This window comes from Tachyglossus aculeatus, chromosome 22, assembly GCF_015852505.1.
Source record: "Tachyglossus aculeatus isolate mTacAcu1 chromosome 22, mTacAcu1.pri, whole genome shotgun sequence".
Taxonomy (NCBI): domain Eukaryota; kingdom Metazoa; phylum Chordata; class Mammalia; order Monotremata; family Tachyglossidae; genus Tachyglossus; species Tachyglossus aculeatus.
This window is the reverse complement of record NC_052087.1, coordinates 32,051,050-32,069,757: the sequence shown is the minus strand read 5'-3', so window position 1 is coordinate 32,069,757 and position 18,708 is coordinate 32,051,050. Positions and strand designations below refer to the sequence as shown.

General features: G+C 41.3%; 2 protein-coding genes across 2 annotated transcripts; both read left to right on the top strand.

Annotated features, from left to right (window-relative positions):
* The first annotated feature begins 6,342 nt into the window (after window positions 1–6,342).
* LOC119943879 (olfactory receptor 1052-like) lies at window positions 6,343–7,293 on the top strand. Its single transcript, XM_038765065.1, has one exon. It carries the CDS (start codon window positions 6,355–6,357, stop codon window positions 7,291–7,293), a length of 939 nt encoding a protein of 312 aa, XP_038620993.1. The 5' UTR covers window positions 6,343–6,354.
* A 9,958-nt stretch (window positions 7,294–17,251) lies between these two features.
* Window positions 17,252–18,172, top strand: LOC119943877 (olfactory receptor 1052-like). Its single transcript, XM_038765063.1, has one exon. It carries the CDS (start codon window positions 17,252–17,254, stop codon window positions 18,170–18,172), a length of 921 nt encoding a protein of 306 aa, XP_038620991.1.
* The last annotated feature ends 536 nt before the right edge of the window (window positions 18,173–18,708 follow it).

The following is an 18,708-nucleotide window of genomic DNA, read 5'->3' as shown; positions in this document are numbered from 1 at the left end:
AGTACCCACAACTCTGACTCCCAACCCTGTGTTTCTGTCACTAAGCCACACTGCTTCTTGCATCTATCTTGGCACTTAGTACAGTGTCTGGCACAGGGTAAGTGCTTAACATATCGCATAAAAAAAGTGGAAGAGTACAAGAGAAATGGGAACAAGTCCTGTCCTCAAGGAGTCCACAATCTACTTACTGTGTGCAGAGCACTGGCTAAATGGAAAGAGCACGGGCTTTGGAGTCCGAAGTCATGGGTTCAAATCCAAGGTCTGCCAATTGTCAGCTGTGTGACTTTAGGTAAGTCACTTCACTTCTCTGGGCCTCAGTTCTCTTATCTGTAAAATGAGGATTAAGACTGTGAGCCCACTGTGGGATAACCTGATTACCTTGCAGCCTCCCCAGTGCTTAGAACAGTGCTTTGTACATAGTGAGTTCTTAATAAATGCCATTATTCTAGATTGTAAGCTTACTGTAGGCAGGGCCATATCTACCAACTCTGTTATAGTGTACTCAAATGCGTAGTACAGTGCTGTGCACATAGTAAGCACTCAATAAATTTCAATGATGATGATAATCAGTTGAACTACTTAATTTCACCCCTCTCCATTTTGTATGTCATTCTGTTGCCCAAAAGAGAATTTTCAAATAATAATAATAATAATAATAATTTTGGTATTTAAGTGCTTACAATGTGCAAAGCACTGTTCTAAGCGCTGGGGAAGATACAAGGTGATCAGGTTGTCCCATGTGGAGCTCACAATCTTAACCCCCATTTTACAGATGAGGTAACTGAGGCACAGAGAAGTGACTTGCCCAAAGTCGCACAGCTGACAAGCGGTGGAACTGGGATTTAAACCCATGACATCGGACTCCCAAGCCCAGGCTCTTTCCACTGAGCCATGATGCTTGCATTTATCTCCACTGTTTAAGACTCTAGTAGTTACCCACTCCTCTCTGCAGCACCCAGAGGTTCCGAAATCATTAGTTTTAAGCCACTAAATTAATTCTCTTCTCCCTACTTATCCACTCTCTTCTCCCACTACACTCTAGCTCACACTCTTCACTCCTCTCAAGCTAACCAACTCACATCCAGCCAAGCTGCCAGTATCCCATGGAACAAGAGAAAGTGTACACAGTGGCTTGTACCTAATATATTACCGGGTTGACCCTCCTGATTTTCAGCCTGAGGAACAAGGATGGTCTTGTCTCTCATACTGCCAATGCTTTCCCCATGCCCTTCCCTCTGGCTGAAACTCCCTCCCACTTCAAATTAGAATGATCCTCTTCCTCATTCTTCTCAGGTTCAAAACCCTCTTATAATCACATCTTCTCCAAAGAGACCTTCTCTGTTAATTGCTGTTCTCCTCAGGTTAAATCACTCCTTCTGCCATCTCAGCAGTTCTGCACTACCTGAGCACTTCTGAGAAGCAGCCTGGCTCAGTGGAAAGAGCACGGGCTTTGGAGTCAGAGGTCGTGGGTTCAAATCCCGGCTCTTCCAATTGCCAGCTGTGTGACTTTGGGCAAGTCACTTAACTTCTCTGGGCCTCAGTTATGTCATCTGTAGAATGGGGATTAAGACTGTGAGCCCCCCGTGGGACAATCTGATCACCTTGTAACCTCCCCAGCACTTAGAACAGTGCTTCGCACATAGTACTAGCTTAATAAATGCCATTATTATTATTATTATTCTGAATTCACAGTGCCTAAGGGAACTTGTGTACAGATCTTTGAGTGTAACATTCTATTTCCTAAGCCCTAACTCATGTACAAACCCAACTGATCACATTTAAAAAAGTATGATATTTGTTAAGTGCTTACTATGTGTCAAGCACTGTACTAAGCCCTGGGGTTGAATCAAAGTAATTGTTTGGAGACAGTCCCTTTCCCACATAGGGCTCACAGTCTCAAACCCCATTTTACATATGAGGTAACTGAGGAGCAGGGAAATTAAGTGACTTGCCCAAGGCCACACAACAGATGAGTGGTGGAGCCAGGATTAGAATCCAGATCTTCTCACTCTCAGGTCTGTGCTCTAACTAGACCACACTGCATCTCTACAGATCGCATTGCTTCTTTTCTCCTTCTCTGAAAAAAGTGTTTCAGTCTTTATGCAGAGCACTGTCTACTATCATATATTAGTGATAATATATTTATTTTAATACAAACGAGGGCATACAGACATTTAGCATTGCCATTGCTCATCCCTGATGGTTGGGGTTGTACAGTCCCAGATTTAAAAAAGAAGAGGGATCTACACTATTGTCATCACAGAAGTCTGAGCCCAGGGGACCGAATGGCAAATTAATGATCCAATCTGTGGGTCTCCTGAGTTTCAGGACTGTGCTATGAGCCAAGGAGTTTGTCCCCAAGTGATCCTCAATCCAACATAAAAGCATCTGCATTATCCATATAAACCCCTCTAAGGCTGAATACCCCCAGCAACAGGATTTTAATCATTCTGGACTTTGCATGATTAAAGGCAGGGACTATTTCTTTGCCATTTTAACACTCTCATCTGATACAGGAAGTCTATCAGTGTGAAAGATTTGAGAGAAGAATATTCTGCTCTCCATTTACTGGCTAGGTCTCTGCAGGCAAGTGAAGTGGAGAGTCAAACTGCTATCTATTGAATCTGATTAGAACTGATAGGCAAAATCCCTCTATTATCATCAATCATATTTATTGAGCACTTACTATGTGCAGAGCACTGTACTAAGTGCTTATTATGAAAGTAAGTGGCTATATTAGGTTATTTTTTACTTGTGGAGTAGAATTGGATGACAAAAATCAAAGCTACTAAACAGGTGAGGACATTTTGAGTGAAATTAGTATGTGGTTATGTTAACATATATCTGGCTATTTGGACTTTCAAATGCAAGGTTATGCCATCTAAAAAGTTAGAGCAATGTACATCTTCAGGTGGTTTCTCAGTGAATAAGGGAGAAATATGTCATAATCTTCCTAGCTTGGGGTACAGTGGAAAAGAGGCTTTTCTAAATGTTGTCCCTTTCTTTGAAAACCATTCCTGGCTGAATCTCAGCAGTGGAAGCCCAGTGAGTGAGCAGGTGTTCCCAGGACGCAGTTCCCTACCTGGATTCTGCATTCATTCATTCACTCAATCGTATTTATTGAGCACTTACTGTGTGCAGAGCACTGTACTAAGTGCTTGGAAAGTACAAGTTGGCAACCTATGGAGACAGTCCCTACCCAACAACAGCTCCTTGGAGCCATTCTGAACATCACCTGTTCCATAATGCACAATGGAAAAGCACGGTCTAAGACATCTGATGGTTTTTAAATGCAAGAAGATGGAAGAGTCTTATTTACGAGTAAAAATAGTTGAGATCACAGCTAATTATTCAAGAATAAAGTTAGTCATCTTACCAACCAGTTACCAGGACATATTAATAATGATAATAGTGGTATTAGGTGCTGAGAAGTCTATCAGTCCCTGTCCCGCATGGGGCTCACAGTCTTAATTCCCGTTTTACAGACAAGGAAACTGAGGAGGTGAAGTGACTTGTCCAAGGTCACACAGCAGACAAGTGGCAGAGCCGGGAGTAGAAGCCGGGTCATTTTGACTCCCAGCCCCAAGATCAATCCACTAGGCCATGCTGCTTCCCTACTTACTGAGCACTCCCGCAATGGAAAGCACTGTGCTTTCTCTGCTCTCCCAGGGGGAGGAACTCTAAATTCTTCAACAACAATTTATTCATTTTAGTCTACTCAAATTACCACATTTTCTCCTCGAGGCTTTATATTACAACGCAGCTTCTTGTGGGTCCCTTACAACTAAGGTATTTTTAGGGTGGTAAAACTTTGGTTCTTTTTGCTTTCTGCCATGGATGCACAGTTATCTATATTAATTAGGCCTGAAGCTGATTTAACAAAAATAATAATAATAAAAATGATAATAATGACGACAGTAATAATTTCTGCCCTCTGTACATGAGACAACTAGGCTAATAGGGATGTCATAAGGATAATAGGGATGTCAAAAAGACTTAATTAGAGAAAGGAGAATTTATATCTGTCCCTCTTACGTTCAGCATAAGAAATCAAGGGGAGGGCCTGGGTGTCGGGAGACCTGGGTTCTAATCCTAGTTCTGTCCCTTACCTGCTGTGCGATCTTGGGAAAGTCACATCTCTGTGCCTTAGTTCTCTTATCTGCCAAAGTGAGGATTCAATATCTGCTCTCTCTCTTTGAGCCCCATGTGAGACCTGATTATCTTTGCATCCACTGCAACGCTTAGTACAGCGTTTGTCACATAGTGAGTGCTTAACAAATGTTATTATTATTGTTATTACCCTTGTGTGCATAGTCAAGGGACACCATTTAACACCGTGACTGGCGTGTGTTTGGGGCAGGGGGGCGGACACACACTCCTGGAGATTCTCCCGAATGCTGATTCCTATTGCTCTGTCCGCCAGTTGATCTTTCTTCTTTGTACCTGAGAGATCCACACTATCAAAGATCGGAGTCAGAAGTCCTGGGTTCTAATCCTGGCTCCGCCACTTGTCAGCTATGTGACCTTGGGCAAGTTACTTGACTTCTCTGTTCCTCGGTGACCTCATCTGTAGAACGGGGATGAAGACTGTGAGCCCCAGGTGGGACAACCTGATGATCTTGTATCTACCCCAGCGCTTAGAACAGTGCTTGACACATAGTAAGCACTTAACAAATACCACCATTATTATTATTATTATTATTATTATTATCGGAGTAGGCAGCAGGACACGTGGCTTCTATCCTTGGAATGGCCACCTCTTTCTAATCGAGAATTAATTGGGAAGAGATTGGGCATAAAAGTGGTTGCTTTCTCCTCCATAGTTCCTAAACCGCTCCACAGTGGAGAATAGGACTCAGTTCTAATAGAAAAATAGGACTGGTTTTCGTGGCCACAAAATAACTTTGGTTTCTGATTCAGGTTTCTTTCAAACTCCACATCCTGAGGTTGCATGGCTGCCTAGGGTATGGTTATGAGTCATCTCAGTGGTTTTATCCTTTGGTTTCCAAACTAGGAAAGAGGTGTTTTGAGTAAGGCTGTGATCCATAGCAACAGTAGTAGCAGCTGGAAAACAAAACAAAACCAAAAAATACATCTGGAAGGATATTAGGTAAGTCCTCTGGGCTGAGTGTATCAGTGGAGGCTTGGGGCAAAGTACTCTCTCAGTGAATATCTTCCTCTCTTATTGGGATGTAATTGAATAAAGACATTAGGTCACAAAGAGAAAGATTGATATCTTTTATTAATCCAGCCTTTCAAATGGCAAAGTAGGATTAATTTGGGTGAGGAAGTTAATAATAATAATAATAATAGCATTTATTATGCGCTTACTGTGTGCAAAGCACCGTTCTAAGTGCTGGAGAGGTTACAAGGTGATCAGGTTGTCCCACATGGGGCTCACAGTCTTAATCCCCATTTTACAGATGAGTGAACTGAGGCCCAGAGAAGTGAAGGGACTTGCCCAAAGTCACACAGCTGGCAATTGGCAGAGCCAGGATTTGTTAGTCCCGTTTTGATGCACTTTTGAACCTTGCCATTTCCCTAATCCAAAATTTACTCTGTCTGTCTCCCCCCCTAGATTGTAAAATCTTTGTGGGCAAAAATAATAATAAGAATGACATTTGTTAAGCACTTACTATGTGCCAGGCACCGTACTAAGCGCTGGGGTGGATATACACAAATTAGGTTGGACATAGTCCCTTTATGGGGCTCACGGTCTTCATCCCCATTTTACAGATGAGATAACTGAGGAACAGAGAAGTGAAGTGACTTACCCAAAGCCTCACAGCAGACAAGGGGAGGAGCCAGGATTAGCACCCAAGACCTTCAGGCCCCCAGGCCCATGCTCTATCCACTACCCCATCTGTCTCCTCTATCATGTCTACCAACGATTCTACCAATTATTGTATTGTACTCTTCCAAATACAACTGTACAGTGTTTACCTTTGATTCACTGATGGGCCAGAAAAGTGTCTTTTGCTACTATTGTACTCTACAAAGTACTTCGTTCAGTACATGGCGGTCAAAAGGCACTCAATAAATACCATACTTCTAAGATTCCTATCACTGGAGCACAGGAGACATGCGTTCAAATCTCAGCTCTGTTACCTTTGCTGTGATGTAGTCACTTATCATCTCTGGGCCTGGGGATTAAACTGAATCCCAGGTGGGGCAGCAGTTCCATCTCATTATTTTTTAATCTACCTCAGCACTTACACAGTGCTTGGCACATAATAAGTGTTTCACAGATACCCCAATTATAGTTTAATAAATAAGTTTAATAGACGATATGATTGATTATTGTTGATATCATTTTGCGCTCTCAAAGGAAAATCCATTCAAAAATCTGAATACATGGCTGGAAGCAACCACACATCAGTGATTGAGTTCCTGCTTGTGGGTCTGACAGATCGTCCAGAATTGCAGATGCCTCTCTTTGTCCTGTTCTTGATCATCTATCTGGTCACTCTGGTAGGAAATGTGTGTATGATCCTATTAATCCAGATCGATGCCACCCTTCACACCCCCATGTACTTCTTTCTGTGTAACCTCACACTCTGTGATATCTGCTACTCCACTGTCCTGGCCCCGAAAATGCTGATAAATTTCCTTTTGGAACGTAAGTCCAGCTCATTCACTGGCTGTGTCTTTCAGAGTCTCTTTTTTGGCATTTATGTTACTACTGAGGGCTTTCTCTTGGCCGTCATGGCATATGACCGCTACAGAGCGATTGTCAACCCTCTATTGTATACAGCTATCATGACCCCAAAGATATGCTTTCAGCTAGTGCTTGTGTCCTATCTCGGAGGTCTTGCCAATTCACTGACACACACAACTGTATTATTGAGGTTGAATTTTTGCGGACCTAATGTCGTCAATCATTTCTTCTGTGATATCCCCGCTCTCCTGAAACTCTCCTGTTCTGACTCCCACATCAATGAGCTGCTGCTTTTGAGCTTGTCTGGAGTGATTGCAATAGCCACTTTACTTATCATCGTGATCTCTTACATCCGAATTGTCACCGCCATCCTCAGGATCGGCTCGGTCAAGGGGAGATACAAAACCTTCTCCACTTGTGCCTCCCACCTGACAGCTGTGATCTTGTTCTACAGCTCGCTGTCATTCAGCTACATTCAGCCCAGTTCCCAGTATTCCCTGGAGCAAGAGAAAGCATCTGCAGTGGTTTACACCCTGGTCATCCCCATGCTAAACCCCCTGATTTACAGCCTGAGGAACAAGGATGTGAAGGAGGCTATGAAAAGGTCAATAAAGTGGAAAAACTGCCACCACTAATTTCATCAAAACCTCCTTTAAGCAAAGCCAATAGTCCTTGTCCCACCCAGAACTCACAGTCTAAATAGGAGGGAGAACAGATATTGGATCACCATTCTATAGATGAGGAAACTGAGGCACAGATTAGTTGAGTGTCTTCCCCGAGTTTACACATCAGGCAAGTGGCAGAGCTGGGATTAATAATAATAATAATAATGATGGCATTTGTTTAGAGCTTACTATGTGCAAAGCACTGTTCTAAGCGCTTGGGGGGCATAGAAGGTGATTAGGTTGTCCCACGTGGATTACAGCTTTGTCCTCTGACTCTCTGGCCTGTGTTCTTTTTACTAGACCGCACTGATTCTCTAATGAACAATAAATGGATGACAGTAAACAATAAGTGAATAAGAATAGTAAGACAGTTGTTCATAGTAAGAAGGCAAAAAAAAAATCATAGAGCTCTAGGGTAAAATTGTTTCTGTGAAAACAAGGCTATATAAAGTACAAATTAATGGGTGAACACCTCCAAGATATTAAATCCAACATTTTTCAGATAATTTCCCGTGAAAACTGTAAACTGTAAGGTCCTCTTCCAGATTGCAAACTCCTCGTTGGCAGGGAATATGTCTACTACCTCTGTTGCATTGTACTTTTCCAAGCACTTCGTAGAATGCTGTGCACGCACTTATTTTATTTTGTTAATATGTTTGGTTTTGTTCTCTGACTCCCCCTTCTAGCCTGTGAGCCCACTGTTGGGTAAGGGACTGTCTCTATATGTTGCCAACTTGTACTTCCCAAGCGCTTAGTACAATGCTCTGCACACAGTAAGCGCTCAATAAATACGATTGATTGATTGATTGCATATAGGTCTAATTCTATTTGTTCTATCTTGACATCTATCTACATGTTTTGTTTTGTTGTCTGCCTCCCCCTTCTAGACTGTGAGCCCGTTGTTGGGTAGGGACCATCCCTATATGCTACCGACTTGTACTTCCCAAGCGCTTAGTATAGTGCTCTGCACACAGTAAGCTCTCAATAAATATGATTGAATGAATGAATGAAGTGCTCAATATATAACATTGATCGATTGATCTCCATAACAAAATATTCTCACAATGTTTCTGCTTTATGATCACTTTGCTCTCTATTATATATTTGGGATTTTAGAAAGGCGGTTAGTGTTCTAGAACCAAGGTCCTGCTATTTCCTGTTAGCTATGGCTCCTTCCATCACTTTATCTTGAATTATGTTGAGAACCCTTGTCCAGCTTTGTGCCAAAAAGGGATTGGATGGCCACCCTCTACATGGTGTAACCCGAACTTCCCAAAGTACCTCACAGAACCAAAGGCGGAATTTATGGCAGGGCTGAAGGCCCTTCTCGGAGCAGGCCAAGGGAATTTGCACTTTACAAAGCCACTGATGGAGCTCGGGGGTCGGAGGACTTTATGATGTATGAATCTATTGGGCCCTTCTCGGAGCAGGCCAAGGGAATTTGCACTTTACAAAGCCACTGATGGAGCTCGGGGGTCGGAGGACTTTATGATGTATGAATCTATTGGGAAGGGGCTCCAGACTGCCCAATGAACACATAAACCTTACACCAAATCAAATGTTTGGTGTAACTTTCTCCTAACTTCTCTCTTCACTACTTTGTCCTTCCCTCACTTTTTTTCCTCAGTCCTTCCCTTCACTTCTCTGTCTCTCCATTTCTCTCTCCCTGCCATTGATTCCTTCAGCTCTGTTCCTCCTTCTTGCACCAGAAGGAGCTTGGAACCAGTGTAGTTTCTGTGGGCGAAACTTCAGGTTTCTTGACATTACAGGGAAGAAGCAATGACAGAAAGCAGCAGGCAAGATTGAGTCAGCTTCTTCCTTAGATTGGAAGTTGATAGAAAGCAGAGATAATGTGTTTCACTCCCTTTGTGTAGTTGTATGCTCAATAAATATCTTTTGATACTTTTCAGACTGATGTCAGACTTTATTTGCACTCTTGTTTTAGGGCATAGAATGGACTGTAGGTTTAAGCTGTTTGAATACATTTTTGAAACAGCAGGAACATAAGGAGTAGGGAGATCCCTATTTGGATCCAACAGCTTTGGAACTGAAGGACCCCCGCCTAGGAGTCAGGGAACCTGAGTTCTAATCCCAGCTCCCCACTTACCTGCTGTGCAGTGTTAAGCAAGTCACTTAACTTCTCTGAACCTCAGTTTCCTCATCTATAAAATGGAGATTAAATACCTGTTCCTTCTCCTACTTAAACTGTATGCTCTAGGAAACACAGGAACTATGATCTGATTGTGTCGCACCCACTCCAGAGCTTAGTACAGTGCTTGACACGGAGTAAACACTTAACACCCCAATTATTATTATTATTGTTATTATTATTTTTCTTAAAGAAAAGTGTTCAGGGAGGTGGTGCAGGTAGGGGGTCAGATGGAGAGGATGAGTTTGGGATGCTGAGGGGGGATCCAGATAACCCCAAACCCCAGAACTCTGAGTGTAGTTACACACTTCCAAGCGGGCTGGACTAATATGCCGTAGCTTGACAGGAAAGAGGCCACATAGGTAAATTTTAAGGGACCTAGAGCAGCTAAATTTGCTCTTTTAAGACATAACGCTCAAACTCTGATTTCTTTTGGCACCCTCAAAAGGGAACCAAAACTTATTTAAAAAATTATGTCAAGGATATGGTTGAAGAGGGAAAGAAAGGGCCACAATCAGGGAGTAAGGGCAGTAATAATCAATCAAGTAATAGTATTGAGAGCCTGCTGGGTGTAGAGTGCTATATTAAGCATGTGGAATAGAACAGAGGAGTTTGAAGACAGGATCCTTACCCTCAGGGTGCTTAGAGTCTAATGAGGGAGCACATTCATAGAAAGAAGGGGCATGGTCAGACCAGGGACAGAAGGGAGGAAAGGAGTCTGTTCCGGGCGTGGATTTGGCAAGCTTCCCTTCCTTCTGGTCCCACCAACTGCTTTCACACTGTCCCCACCCCTGGGAGAGTGAAGTAGAAGGCACAAGGGGAGCAGGAATAGGAGTAAGAGTGGAGCAGGAGACAGCAAAATTTATTAATTCATTCAATTGTATTTATTGAGCACTTACTGAGTGCAGAGCACTGTACTAAGCGCTTCGCAAGTACAATTCAGCAAAAAGTAGAGATACTCCCTACCCAACAATGGGCTCACAGTCTAGAAGGGGGTAGACAGACATCAAAAGAAGTAAACAGGCATCAATAGAAACAGAATTATAGATATATGCACATCATTAATAAAATAGAATAATAAATATGTACATATATACACAAGTGCTGTGGGGCAGGGAAGGAGGTTGGGCAGAGGGAGGGAGTTGGGGAGATGGGGAGGGGAGAAGGAGTCCCAAGCACTTAGAGCAGTGCTCTGCACACCGTAAGCTCTCAATAAATATGATTGAATGAATGAATGAAAGGAGCAAAGGAAAAGCGGGGCTGAGTCTGGGAAGTCCTGCTAGAGAAAGTGAGCTTTCAGTAGGGCTTTGAAGAGCAGGGGAGAGTGACTGTTTGGCTGATTTGAGGAGGGAGGGCATTCCAGGCCAGAAGTAGGAGGTGGGCCAGGGGTCGAAGGTGGGACAGGCGAGAACGAGGCCCAGTGAGGAGCTTAGCGGCACCAGAGGTGTGGAGTGTGCGGGCTGAGCTGTAGAAGGAGAGAAGGGAGGTGAGGTAGGAGTGGGTAAGGTGATCCTCAAAGTTCCAGAAACCCACTTCCTGACCCAACCTGGGACAGTGGAGCAGCCTGGCATAATGGCTAGAGCACAGACCTGGGTGTCACTTTTCTGCTGTGTGTCTTTGGGCAAGTCACTTCCCTTCTCTGGGTCTCAGTTACCTCAACTGTAAAATGGGGATGGAGACTATGAGCCCCATGTGGGACAGGGACAATGTCCAACCCAATTTCGTTTGTATTCCACCCCAGCACTTAGTACAGTGCCTGGCCATAGTAATCACTTAACAAATACCATAATCATTATTATTATTATTGCATCACAAGGGCATGTGCGACTTCCCACAAAGTTACCATGGCAAACTTCCAGGGATGAGTCAGGGTGGTTCAGGCAGGTTTGGACCACATCCAGATCTCCTGAAACACAGGGCCAGATGGATCAGACAGAGGTCATTCATTCATTCATTCAATCGTATCTACTGAGTGTTTACCATGTGCAGAGCACTGTACTAAGAACTTAGAAAGTACAATCCAGCAATAAAGCAAGACAATCCCTGCCCACAACGGGCAGGACAGGCTGATCATTTTATCGTAATAATGATTTAAAGAATATCATCTTGTATTTGCATAGTTCTTTCATTTTTCCAAAGTGCCTTCACATCAAGCATCTCATTTTGTCTATGAAAGACCTCCGAGGTAGGGAGAGGTAGCTACTATTATTATTATCAACATTTTAGAGATGAAGAAACTGAGGCGTAGAGAGATTGTGACTTTCCCAAGGCCACCCGACAGGCTAGTGGCTGAGCTGGGACTAATTCCTGTGCGTTCTGGCTCCCAGCCTCGTGCTCTTCGCACTCTTCAAAAACTTCCAGTCGTCGCCCATTTGTTTCCTCCTTAAACAGAAGATCCTTATCACGGGTCATAAGGCACTCAGTCAGCTCGACCCCTCCCTATCTAACCTAACTCAATTCCTAATACAACCCAACTTGGGCACTTCTCTCCTCAAATGTCAACCTACTTAATGTTCCTGATCTCGTCTCTCTCACCACCGACGCCTTGCCCTTCTCCTCCCACTGGCTTGGGACTTCCTTCCTCTTGATATTTGACAGATCACCACTCTCCCCACCTTCAAAGCCCTCCTATAATCTTATCTCCTCCTGACTAACCCCTCATTTCCCCACCCTGGTCACCCAAACGTCTGCACTGGCGACGCACTTGGGTCTGTACACCTTAAGCATTTTGATATACACCCTATCTTCAGCCCCGCAGCACTCATGGCCATATTCTTATACTCTGCTTCTTCCCCTTTCTATAATTTATTTTAATGTCTGTCTCTACCACTATATTGTAAGCTTCTTGAGGGCAGGGACCATATCTACCAATTCTGTCATATTCTACTCTCCCAAGAGCTCAGTAAATGCCATGGATTGATGGATGTAGTACAGTCAAGGTTGCTTACAGAACTGACTTGAACTTTCAGTTAATTTGAGCGATTCAGTTCAATTTCAGTTTCAATTTCAGTTCAATTTCCGTGAACCTTGAGGAGCAGCGTGGCTCAGTGGAAAGAGCCTGGGCTTTGGAGTCAGAGGTCAGGGGTTCAAATCCTGGCTCGGCCAACTGTCAGTTGTGTGACTTTGGTTCACTTCACTTCTCTGTGCCTCAGTTACCTCATCTGTAAAATGGGGATTAAGACTGTGAGCCCCCCATGGGACAACCTGCTCACCTTGTAACCTTCCCAGCACTTAGAACAGTGCTTTGCATGTAGTAAGCGCTTAACAGATACTATTATTCTTCTTCTTATTATTATTATTGTTATTATTATTATTATTTCATCCCCACTTGAGATAAAATCCATTTTTTATTTGGCTCTCCATGTTATGATGTGGGCTCTCCATGTCCCTGTCCCATGTCCATGTTTATGGGCTCTCCATGTCCCTCTGCCCCTCCGCCAAGATAGCTCTCTTCCTCCCTTCAAGGCCCTGCTGAGAGCTCACCTCCTCCAGGAGGCCTTCCCAGACTGAGCCCCTTCCTTCCTCTCCCCCTCGTCCCCCTCTCCATCCCCCCATCTTACCTCCTTCCCTTCCCCACAGCACCTGTATATATGTATATATGGTTGTACATATTTATTACTCTATTTATTTATTTATTTATTTTACTTGTAAATTTCTATCCTATTTATTTTATTTTGTTGGTATGTTTGGTTTTGTTCTCTGTCTCCCCATTTTAGGCTGTGAGCCCACTGTTGGGTAGGGACTGTCTCTATGTGTTGCCAATTTGTACTTCCTAAGCGCTTAGTACAGTGCTCTGCACATAGTAAGCGCCCAATAAATACGATTGATTGATTGATTGATTGATTATGATTTATGTCAAAGTTTATCATTGATGAAATAGACTTCTTGAAGGTACACCAGACTGGGACCGATGAAAAAGCTTTTTCTGGGAATAGGAAACGAATCACTAAAATAAGAAAGGAAAATATCAACCACCAGAGCATTTCCACACTCCAGAGAGGACACATGCCATCAGAAATCCCACAGGATATTTTAATGAACCAGATTTAGGTTCTGAGCTAGGATTCAGAGCTCCGAAGGGCTTAAGGGACTGTGTCCCCAAATGCCACTACATCCAATATTAAGAGAACCCATGGAGTTAACTCATGGCAGAACTGTCGGCCTCAGGAAGAGGTTTCCACGCAAGGCTCAGAATCTAAGGATTTATGCACTTTGGAAATTACTGTCTACTTTTGGTGTTATTCTTACATTGCGTATTTACTGTCCTATTTAGGCAATTTAAAGGTGAAATGACCTTTTTAGAATTTAATTTTCCAATTTTGCTCCAGACTAAATAACAGACTAAAGTGCAATGAAAGAAGTCGTGATGCTCACTGGCTATAACACTCAATACAGGTATGGGTACTTAAGGACCATCTTGCAGATATGTCCTAAAGTTACTTTATGTAGGAGAGTGATTTTATTGTATGAGTTATTTTAATATTCAGACACTTATGCAACTTTTTAAAAATGATTTATTCAGACAAGTTACTGAAATTTGTGCTATTTTGGGTACTCAGCAAATTTTAGCAGCAAGTGTCTGAGACATTGTAAGAAACCAACCATATGTTTAATGAGTTTATGTATTTGTACGTTCTTTTGAAAAACTTGTGACCATAGAGTGAGAAAAATATTTAGCCCTATGCATATAAAAGAATGATTTACATTTTTCAAATTCATTACTGCCTTTCTGTACTTGACCACAGGATGAATAACTACTGATTGAAGATAAGCGCAATTGAGAGATTTCTGATTTTATCTTGCCAGTTGTTACATCAATAGATGGTAGTTTTCAAAAATTATTTTACTATTGTAATAGCTATTAAAATGCAAATATTTCAGTGTTTCGGTAAAACATGGCTCTATGCTTAAACTTCACTTATTTGGGGCCTTTATGAGAGATCTGTGATTTGCTATGCCAACACTCATCATTTTTTTTTGTTTCAATTTTCCTTCAATCCAAATAGCTTTATGCTAAAGGGGAAAGAAATATTTTAGAGGTTGCTTTAAAATCAATTGCCTTCACTTTTCTATAAGTACAACCTTATTTATTGAACAGAGATTTTCTTAGAGGCCTACAGGCCATAGTTTTTAAACACTTGATATCCACCTCATCCTCAGGCCCTTATCACACGTTCATATTCATTTCATATTCATACTGTATTTTAATGTCCATCTCTCCCTCTAGACTAAGTTCCTTGTGGGCAGTGTGTGTCTACCAACTCTGTTGTATTGTACTATCCCAAGTGCTTAGTACAGTACTTTGTGCATAGTAAATGCTTAATAAATACCATTGACTGATTGATTCTAGACCTCTACAGTTCACCAAGTTCTAAAGTTTTGAAGACCTCTGTCCATTTATAATAATAATAATGGCATTTATTAAGCACTTACTATGTGCAAAACACTGTTCTAAGCGCTGATCCACAACACTTTCACTTGCCTGTGAAACTGCTAAAAAAAAATGTATTTTAAGGTTTAGAGTGCTCAGATCAGAAACTTGAGAGTTGGTGTACGTCTGATTCTAAGTGGAGAAGAAGAAATACAAACAAGTTTAGAAATAAAATTTCTTTTATAATTTATAGATGGTGATCTGAATTTGAGCAGAAATCAGCAATCATTAGCGTTTAGCATTTTAGAACAAAGGTACAAGAAGGAAATGTGTAAAGTTCACAATTAGAGCCATTCGTTTATGATGCTCCAGAATGAATAACCCAACACTTGAAACCCTTGCATCAATGTTGAGAAAAAACATTCTAACTTGTAAGTCATTTTGATTGTCAGGATACACCTCTGAAGCAGGCAAACCCAGAAAGTTATGTTATTTCTCATCTGTGGAGATCTTTAGAAAAAGAAAAGATCATCTGATCTGGATGGTTAATTCATTCATCTTTTTGGAGGCCTTCACCAACCAATTGCTAATCACCCTATTTTCTACTTCCCTGTCACATCAGTCCTTCTGCATCATCCAGGCCTTTAAGGACTCATCAGAGTATTTATGTACCATAATTCATGTACTTGGCTTAGTGGAAAGAGAGTCAGAGCCTTGGGAGCCAGAGGTCGTGGGTTCTAATCCCATCTCTCCCACTTGTCAACTGTGTGACTTTGGGCAGGTCACTTCACTTCTCTGTGCCTCAGTTACCTCATCTTTAAAATGAGGATTAAGACTGTGAGCCCCAAGTGGTACAACCTGATTAGCTTGTGTATCTACCCTAGCACTTAGAACAGTGCTTGGCACATAGTAAGTGCTTAACAAACACCATCATCATTATTACTATTACTCAGTCCTACCTGAATTTTATTTTAGTGCATGTCTCTCCTTAGACCGTGAGCCCCACTTAGGATTGAGACTGTACCAACTTGATTACTTCATATAATGCTTGTGATATACAAATTCCTTAACAATACTATTATTTTTATGAAAGCCATGGATATTTAAAGGTAAATTCCAGTTCTGGTTCTCTGTTCTTATTAAGAAACTTCTATTTTACATCTATAAAGTCAGGTCAATTGTTTTTACAAATATTTCAAAATATTTGTTTCCTATTAAGGTGAATGTGCGCCCTGGACTGGTTAGAACAGAGCCAGAACTTCCATTTTTCAGACATCTGAAGTGAGGATAGGGTCACTGACTCAGATTTCTTTCTAAGCAAACGTTTCTGGGAAATTTGCTCAAGAACAGATTTCTAATTTACTTAGAACAATACTTGTTGCCAATTTTGTTTTAAGCCAAGTCATATTTTGTTACTTATAAGCAACCTTAAATAAGCTTTAGAAATAAACTTATTACAGTGATTCAGTGGACAAGACAAATCACGAGTCCTGATCATTATCACTTTACATTTGCCAGTTTTTGACATAGTACAACTCATTTGAATTTTTTAAAACCTCTATTAATGTGATCCAATTTTGCCCACTGGATTTTTTGGTTTTATTAGGACACTTAAAATCTTCTTTTAAGCTTTTGAACAAACATTTTTTTTAAGTGGTTGAGTGCCCTCTATTTTGTTAGAAAGATGTATAAATTTCAAACTTGGGGTAGTCTGAGACAAACCTATCAAAACTTAGAATCTCTTCCACAGAACTTCATTTGCTCTTCAACTCTCCTCCAAATTTGAGAGCCAAGTTAAATTTGACATTTATTTCTTTTAATACATTTAGTCCCTGAAAAATGAACTGCTTTCATCTTTACCATTTTGACCAGTTTATAGACTCCTTTTTTTGTCTTTTAGCATTAAAAAGGAAATCGTGGACTATCAGGAGTTTCTGTTTGCCCTTATGCCCCTGGAAAATTAAACCCATCTGATATTTAGACTTTTAGATGAACATTTTGATGTCATGCTTCCAGTTTCAAGAACAAAAGTACGGGGGACAAGGATGGATAATCTGAATTTCAACCCTGAAGAATGAAGTAGTAGACTTCTCCAAAATGTTGGATAAAAATAGTTTAAATCTAGCATAACTGCTTGAAAGGAGAACAGTGAGGATCAAATGAATAAAGACAAAGAGATGGGTGAAAGGAAAACAAAACTAAGGAGTTTTTAATGTGAATGTCTTTAAAAGACTCCCTCGGTAGATATATATGTATACATATGTGTATATATGCATATATACATATATATATATATATGTATTTCACAAGCAATTTATCTGTAACTGTCTATAAATGTTAATGATACATCTTTCTATTGTAGGGGTTTGTAAAAATATAAGGGATTTTCTAACTGACTAATATGTTAAATGGCTGTAGGAAATCACACTACAGTTACTGAATTCATTCTTGTGGGATTGACAGATCGTCCAGAGCTTCAAGTCCCTCTTTTTATGCTCTTCCTAGCTATCTATTTTGTTACATTGGTAGGGAATATTGGAATGATTATTTTAATCCAGGTTGATTCCCGCCTTCAAACCACTATGTACTTTTTCCTCAGTAACTTGTCCTTCTTAGATCTTTGTTATGCCACAGTCTTTGCTCCAAAAATGTTGGTAAATTACTTGTCAGAGACTAAAACCATTTCCTTTGCCGGATGCATTGCTCAGTGTTTCCTCTTCATCATGTATGTATCCTCCGAGAGCATCCTGCTGGCTGTCATGGCATTTGATCGATACATGGCAATCTGCAACCCACTGCTTTACAACATCATTGTGACCAAGAAGCTCTCTGTCAATCTTGTGGTTGGGTCCTATCTCGGAGGAATCATAAACTCACTGTCACACACAGGGAGCTTGCTGAGATTGCCTTTCTGCGGCCCCAGTGTTGTGAACCATTACTTTTGTGATGTTCCTCCGCTGCTGAAGCTCTCCTGTGCTGATACTCGTATTAATGAGATCCTCCTTTTCACCCTCTCTGGGATTCTAGCTATCATCACCTTTCTGTTCATCATCATCTCCTACGTCTTCATCGTGGCTACCATACTGAGGGTCCCCTCTACTGAGGGGAGACAGAAAGCTTTTTCCACTTGTGCCTCCCATCTGACAGCCGTGACCTTGTTTTACAGCTCAGCTAGCTTTAGCTACGTCCAGCCAACATCTCTGCATTCTCTGGATCAGGAGAAAGTAGTGGCCGTATTTTACACCTTGGTAATTTCCATGTTGAATCCGCTGATATACAGCCTGAGGAACAAAGATGTGAAGGAGGCCTTGAAGAAAGTCATGACTTGAAAAAATTACTTCCATGGGTGATTTTGACAAGTGAGAGGGAGAAAATAACTTATTATGATAGGACTAAAAATGAAACATGGCATAATGGTGCGATGCCTGACAAAGTGCTTTCTTTGAAATCCTTATACATTTGTGAAGTAGTAACGCTCACACCCAGCATTTAAGTGGGGTACAAATAGGCAAAAAAAGAATATGTATTGATGTAGGTATATATAAAGATACTACATTTTACAGCTATAAGATATTCAACATATTGCTGTGCCAATGACTAATTGGTGACTAATGACTAATATAAAAACATGAGACATGAGTCCTTTTTCATGGGACACTACATACAATAATAATAATAATAACTAATAATTATGGTATTTATTTAGTCCATACTGTGTGCCAAGCACTGATCTAAGTGCTGGGATAGATACTGTGCAATCAGGTTGTCCCATGTGGGGCTCACACTTTTAATTCCCATTTTACAGATGAGGTAACTCAACTACAAAGAAGTTAAGTGACTTGCCCAAGGTCACACAGCATACAAG

Excerpts from the sequence above, each read along its gene's own strand:
- LOC119943879 (XM_038765065.1), top strand. The coding sequence starts at position 6,355 with ATGGCTGGAAGCAACCACACATCAGTGATTGAGTTCCTGCTTGTGGGT.
- LOC119943877 (XM_038765063.1), top strand. The coding sequence starts at position 17,252 with ATGGCTGTAGGAAATCACACTACAGTTACTGAATTCATTCTTGTGGGA.